Source organism: Grammomys surdaster, unplaced genomic scaffold (assembly GCF_004785775.1).
Source record: "Grammomys surdaster isolate TR1022 unplaced genomic scaffold, NIH_TR_1.0 334, whole genome shotgun sequence".
Lineage (NCBI taxonomy): Eukaryota > Metazoa > Chordata > Mammalia > Rodentia > Muridae > Grammomys > Grammomys surdaster.
The window spans coordinates 2871143-2878308 of NW_021604753.1; the positions used below are offsets into that span (position 1 = coordinate 2871143).

The following is a 7166-nucleotide window of genomic DNA, read 5'->3' on the forward strand; positions in this document are numbered from 1 at the left end:
TCAAACTCACAGAGATCTACCTGCCTCTGCCTCCTGAGTGCTAGGATTAAAGGCATGCATCACCACCACCTGGTTTTGGTTTTGGTTTAGAGAATCAAAAGTTCAGCCATGGGCTGGAAAGATGGCTTAGTGGTTAAGAGCACTGACTGTTCTTCCAGAGGACCTGGGTTCAATTCCCAGCACTCACATGGCAGCACACAACTGTCTATAACTCCAAGATCTGACACCCTCACATCTACATGCAGACAAAACAACCAATACATATAATAAAAATAAACAAAATTTCAACTATAAAACTAGAATTAAAGGACAAAAAGCTGTATTCTCAGTTGATTAACAGTCATCCTAAAGACATCAAAGCATCAGCTCTCCTTCTGACAGAAGGTTCTCTAAGCAGCTCTACACCCGTTAGAAAGCTCATTATCTAGCGTGAGTTGGCTTCTCCATCCCCATTATATTTTGCAAAGCAGTTGGCACACTTGACTTGCCATAGTCACCCGTTTTTGTGGTGACAAGAATGGTTGCCCCCTCCTCCATGGCTGGAAGTGGGAAGAAATGGTCAGAATCACCCTTGGGGTTGCTCTTGACACAGTCGTCACAGGTGCATTCTTCCACTGTATACTCCAGGCTTCGGGGAAGAATCCTTTCGTCACCAGCCCTGCTCCTGCCTGGCTCAGTATCGGCCTTGTCCAGCTGAATGGATCCTGATGATACAAAAGCAGGCAGGCATTCACCTGAAGGACCCAGTGGTATTGTCATGCCATGCACAGCAGGACACAGCAGGACACAAAGCAGCACAAAACCAAGAATGAGTGTATGCTACACTGAGATCACCAACTAAGACACCAGCCCTGGCCCTGAGGCAGGTTGTTGCTCTGCTGGAATATGGAGCTTTTGAATCTTGTCTTACGTTGACCACATTTAAACCTCAGGTTATATCACATGAGAATCTACACAACTAGACTTTATAAAGACTATAAAATGTGACATCAGGAGGGACATGGAGACTACGGGCTGGAGTCCACAACATTGCTGCTACCTGAGTGCTATGAGCACATGATGGGTACCCTTGCTGGTAAAGCCACAAATGAGACCAGTCAAGTACCTATTACCCATTTGGCTCTTGGAAGTTATAAGGATTTGACCTCATCTTACACAAGAAATTGCCATATGTCACAGCACATCAGAGTCATCCTGTGAGTGACATTTTGAATACAGAAGCAAAAGCTGAGCATGGTGGCACATGCCTGTAATCTAGCCAGTCAGAAGTCTGAGGCAGGAGGAGTTTGTTCAAGAAACGCCCTGAGTATTTCTGAGTTCGAGAGTTCGAGGCCAGCCTGGTCTACAGAGTGAGTTCCAGGACAGCCAGGGCTATACAGAGAAACCCTGTCTCGAAAAACCAAACCAAAAAAAAAAAAAAAAAAAAAAAAAAGGCCCTGAGTTCAGTCTCCAATACCAGAGGGGGAAAGGATATGGAGGTACTTTTTGAGTTTAATTGTTGTGATGGGATAGGTCACATCACAGTGCACCTGTGAACGTTAGGAGAGCTCATGGGAGTGGATCAAACTCAGCAGCCTAAAGAGGCTTGGCAGCAGATACCTTATCTACATGACATCTTGCCAACCCCTAAAGATGAGTCCTGATGTCTGCTGTGTCCTAGTTTTCCTAACATGGCATCTTAAGGAGCATTTTTCAGCACGTTATTTGTGTGTGTGCATATGTAGCAGGATCTCATTCTGTAACCCACGTTAGCCTAGAAATCACTGTAGCCCAGGCTGGCTTCCAACTCATTTTATTCTATAATGTGTATCAGTGTTTGCTGCATGTATATGTGTGTACCATCTATATGCCTGGTGCAAAAGAGTTATTGGATCCTCTGGAACTGAAGTAACAATAGGTTATAAGCTGCCATGTGGATGCTGGAAACCAAACCTTGATCCTCTGCAAGAGCGGCACATACTCTTAGACAGTGAGCCATCTCTCCAGCTCATGGCTTCAAATTGTTCATGACCTTCTGTTTGCTTCAGCCTCCACTGATATTACAGGTGAAGACCATGTTCCTGGATAAGTAATTTTTAAATGAATTTCCTTTGATTTCCATATAGAAGCCCAGTTTGTCTCCAGTACACATCTGTGAAGAATGGGTTTTAACAGTATTTGTTGCACCTAGCAGCCATGTTGGCACATGCCTTTAATCCTAGCACCTGGGAGAGAGAGGCAGGCAGATCTCTGAGTTTGAGACCAGCCTGGTCTATAAAAGAAGTTCTACAGCCAGAACTACATGGAGAAACCTTGTCTGTAAAAACAAACAAACAAAATACTTGTTGCACAAGCCTGATGACTTGAATTCAGAACCCACCACAAATGGGGAGCAGCACCAGGCATCTGTAATCCCAACTCTGAAATGAGGTTAAAGCAGAGACAGGAGAATCACCTCAGAGCTTGAAAATCAGCTAACCTGGAAACGGCATCAAAGTATAAAAACCCTGCCTCAAACAAAGTGGAAGGTGAGAATTGATTCCTGGACTTTGTCCCACAACCTCCAGACATGCTGTGGCATGCACCTACCCTCTCTCACACAGAGAAGATTAAGCTTCTACTTCTCAATATTTCACAGTGGAACTATCTTTTCAAACATCTTCCAGGGGATTGGACAAATGGCTCAGCCACTAACAGCTCTGCTGCTCTTGCAGAAGAGATGGGTTTGACTCCCAGCACTCACTTGGTGATTCCCAACTGCTGTAACTCCAGTTCCAGGGCCTGGACTCTGGTTTTTAGGGCAATGCATACACAAGTGGTACACAAACATATGAGGCCAAACACCCACATACATACATACATAAATAATAAAACATCTAATTCAGAGTTGCTCTAGAAATACACAAAAAGTGGAAAGGAAAAGCCTGCCTGACCTTACTTCTATGTGAATCAAAAGAAGCCACTTACAGAACAATAGCAGAGTGGTAGTTACCAGAGGCAAGGAGGTGGGGAAATGAGAAGCAGATGGCTGAAAGTCCAGAGCTGTAGTTACATAAGCTGCATCTGTAGAGCCAGCGTGTGACAAGATGAAGGAATGGCACTGGAGTGCTTCAAAGAGCAGAGAGTAGATTCCAACCACCCTCACCACAGGAAGAATGGAGCAGGGCCAGGGAATGGTGCTCCATTGGCAGGGTGCTCCCTCACCTAGCATGCACAAGAGGCTCTGGATTCAGTCCCCAGAACTTCACAAACCAGGCTTGATGGTGCACACCTGTAAAGCCAGCCTCATGGCTACATGAGGATCAGAGGGGCTCAAGGTAATCCTGAGATACAAAGTCCAAGACCAGTGTGTGACACGTGAGACCCTGTCACCAAAAGGTCAACTATGTGAAGATGTGGATGCATTTGACTATAGTTGCTGTTTCCCTACGTGTCTGTATTCAGAACATTATATCATGTACTTTTTGTATGTACAATTTGTATATTTAAAAAAATTTTCAGGCTGTCAAGATGGCTCAGTGGTTGGGAGCACTGACTGTTCTTCCAGAGCTCCTGAGTTCAATTCCCAGCAACCACATGGTGGCTCACAGCCATCTGTCATGGGATCTGATGCCCTCTTCTGGTGTGTGTAGGAACAGCTATAGTGTACTCATAAAAAATTTTTTCATTCTAGGTTTGAAGAGGTGGCTCAGTGGTTAAGAGTCAGTATCTTTTTTCCAGAGGACTGATTCTGTCACTAGCTTCTACCTGTAATTCCAGCTACAGGGAATCTGGTGCCCTCTTCTGCCATCCAGAGGCTCTGTGCTCACATGCACAAAACCTGGCCCTAGATTTGAAGCCCCTCCTGATGACATCCAGTTCTATAATCAACCCATTGGCCATTCCAGGTCAGGGGACCCTGCTTTTTGTTAAACCACTCTCAGCCACAGCCATATACACATGACTTTAGAAACAATTAAAATGCATTCTTTTGTCTACCAGACTACACAGAGGAAAGAGTGAGTTTCTAGCCACTCCTGCTGTACAGGAAAGCAAAGGGGATAGGTGCTTTGCAGAAACAAAAATGTATAAAGAAGCAAGACAAGGGCCAGGAACACTGATGAGTGGTATTACAAACTTGCAAGCCTGAGGACCTCAGTTTAAATCTCCAGCACACTGGTAACAAGGACATGCCTGTAACCTCAGCATGTAACATCCCAGTGGCAGATATGGGAGCGAGACATCAAAGCTGAAACTGCTTGCTTCTGCCCCGCTGAGAGACCCTGTCTCATGGCAACAGGGAGGGGAGAACTAGAGGAAGATATCCAATGTCCTACTCTAACCTCATGTTCACACACAAGCATGTGCATGCTCACATTCATGCACCAGACACACCAAAAGAAAAAAGTCAAAATGAACAAACAAAGGATTCAGGACCATGGCTGCTATGTGTCTAAGAATCAAATCACAGAGAACAGTGCTATAAAAATATTTTTTAGCCTAAGAGGCCCTCAAGTTGAGCAACTACTTCTTTGGGACTGGTACTCTGTTGCTTAATAATTATCCTTGAGATGGTTAGTGAACCAGGTTATTCGTTTTGGGCAGTAAAGCATTCACGGGCAAACAGTGCTTATAATTGTATTAAAACCAAGACCATGGATCTTGCCAAGTACTCTTAGCCTGAGAATACCAGGCTGTGGTCCAGTTGCAATAACACAATATCTCATCAGTGCGCTAAATTCAGTCAAAGACATTTTCAAAGGAAGTCTCAAGAGCAGTTACCAAGAGAACTGGGGGAAACAGGCATTGAAAGGGGACTGCAAAGTAGCTGCGTAGCTGCCGCTGTCACAATTTCTCTGTTTCTTTTTTTTTTTTTTTGGTTTTTTGAGACAGGGTTTCTCTGTGTAGCCCTGGCTGTCCTGGAACTCACTCTGTAGACTAGGCTGGCCTCGAACTCAGAAATCCGCCTGCCTCTGCCTCCCAAGTGCTGGGATTAAAGGCATGCACCACCACTGCCTGGCTCTCTGTTTTGTTTTGTTTGGGGGGCAGTTGGTGGGTTTGGTTTGCTGTTGTTGTCATTGTCCATGTCAATGTTTTACTTTGAGCCGTGATCTCCTGTCACCCCAGTTGAGCTCACACTCAATAATGTAGCTGAGCATGGCCCTGACCCCTTCTTTTGAGTCTCCTGCCTCCACTCCCCACATGCTAGGATTTCAGGCATGCGCACTGCTCCCAGCTCAACATTTCACGTAAGCACCCACTAACACATTCGAAAGTGCTGTAACAACAACAGAAAAGCCAAAGTTAAAAAAAGAAAAGGAAATGAAACTTGGAAGAGCTGCCCTTACAGAAATAGGTTCCAAGACTCACCATCAAGCTGACCTGGGGTTTGAGGCTTGTCCTTCAGGGCCTCAGGGTTCATCTTCCTCAGCAAGAATGAGAGTGTGAAAAGTGCCAAAGAGACAACCAGGGTCAGGCCCAAGAAGATCCAGAGTACTGTGTACGTCCCTCTCACTGAACTGGTCATGCCTTTATCAAAACAATGTCACAGAGAAATGCAGTCAGAGCACAGGATTCACACCAACTATGACTTTCCAACACTCAGCTCCCCTAATGCACATTCCTGAGCTCTTACTTGGGGTGCTGTTTGAGACAAAGTCTCCTGTAGATCAGTCTGACCCCAAACCCAGCCATAGTCAAGGATGACCTTGAACTTCTGATCCTCCAGTTTCCACCTCCTCTACGTAAGTGCTGTAATTACCGAGCTGCAGCACCATGACATACACGCTGCTGGGACAGAACCCAGCACTGTGTCCATGCTAGCCAGATGCTTTACCATCCCATCTACAGCTGCAGTCCATTTGTTGTTTACGGGACTGGACCCCACTCTAGCCTAAGCTGCCCTCAGATTCACAGGGTAGTCCAGGCAAACCTCAAATTTGTTCGGTTCTCAACCTGCGGGGCACAACCCTCCGGGGAGGTCAAACAATCCTTTCACAGGGGTCGCATATCACATAACCTGCATATTCAATATTTACATTATGATTCATAACAGTGGTAAAACTAGTTAGGAAGTTTCAACGAAAATAATGTTATGGTTGGGGGTCACCACAAAGGAGGAAGGATTAAAGGGTTGCAGCTTAGGAAGGTTGAGAACCACTGAATTACAGCATGGACTACCTATTCCTGGTTTCGCCAACATTGACTTTCAAATTCTAAATACCCCTTAATTAAGAGCTGAATAATAAAATTGAGTCTGGTTCTGAATAATTCCTTTGTTCCAGGAGGCATTTAAATTATTTATATTTTCATGTTTTGATTCAGGAAAACAAAAGAAAAGGAAAATCTCCCCATCTCCTCTATAACATTTGTTCTCTAGTAGATAGTTCTATCAGCAGACTGCTTCCCCCGAGAGGCAACTGTTGAGTCGCACTTACTTGGGTCACAGTAAGGCTGGCAGGGTGCAGGAGGGTTGGAACATCGCAGGTGACATGGTTTGCAAGCATGCAGCAGACTGTCAAAATATTCATTGTGGAAGCACTTCTGAGCCATGAGGAACTGGATCACTGAAAGAAACGGGAAGAGCAGACAGAAGAGCAAGGAAGGACAGCAGATTCTCTGCGGGAGTTCCCCGTGGACAGGAAGTTAGGCGGAAAGAAAGACCCTGACTGCTCTTAGGAGGGCCTCAGGTATTGTGGTGGAGGATTTGAATACCTCTCTTTCTGATCCTCCGTTTCTAAGAGGCTTGGGTGGGGCAGCAGAGGGGTATATCACAGCAAACCATTCCTGAAACAAAAACCACCTATTTATAGAAGAAAGTTATCACCCTGGTAACACTTGCAATGTGGACAAGTCTGGGGCATCAAGCCGAAGGTGTAGTAGCCATTTATGGATTATCTGTTTGGGGCTGTATCATGAGACAAGAGACAGGCAAGATGAGGCCTGCATCCTTTACATACTTAATGTCAACAGGGAAGACAAACTGTAGGCTGGAACCAGTGGGTGGCAAGTGGCTGACAGCAGAGAAAAGACAGGAGAAATCCATCAACTATGACTACCGGGTGTGCTTTGGCAGTTGGGGTTAAAGCAGCAGGCTTGAAAGGAAAGTCATTTGAGGGCAGTATGTCATAACAATTAACATCATCCTAACGGGCATGGGGGTGCAACCTTCACTCCCAGACCTCTGGAGGCAGAGGCAGATGGGTCTC

General features: G+C 45.4%; 1 protein-coding gene across 1 annotated transcript; it reads right to left on the reverse strand.

Annotated features, from left to right (window-relative positions):
* Nucleotides 1–297: 297 nt before the first annotated feature.
* On the reverse strand, nucleotides 298–6665 carry Tnfrsf17 (TNF receptor superfamily member 17). The gene is made up of 3 exons (XM_028778384.1): nucleotides 6396–6665; nucleotides 5329–5487; nucleotides 298–704 (listed from the first exon to the last, which is right to left on the reverse strand). Exons 1-3 carry the CDS (start codon nucleotides 6508–6510, stop codon nucleotides 421–423), a joined length of 558 nt encoding a protein of 185 aa, XP_028634217.1. The 5' UTR covers nucleotides 6511–6665; the 3' UTR covers nucleotides 298–420.
* Between the last annotated feature and the right edge of the window lie 501 nt (nucleotides 6666–7166).

Coding starts and splice junctions, on each gene's coding strand:
- Tnfrsf17 (XM_028778384.1), bottom strand. CDS start 6,510: ATGGCTCAGAAGTGCTTCCACAATGAATATTTTGACAGTCTGCTGCAT. Junction 5,488..6,395: donor CCAGCCTTACTGTGACCCAA/GTAAGTGCGACT, acceptor GTTTTGATAAAG/GCATGACCAGTTCAGTGAGA. Junction 705..5,328: donor AACCCCAGGTCAGCTTGATG/GTGAGTCTTGGA, acceptor TTGTATCATCAG/GATCCATTCAGCTGGACAAG.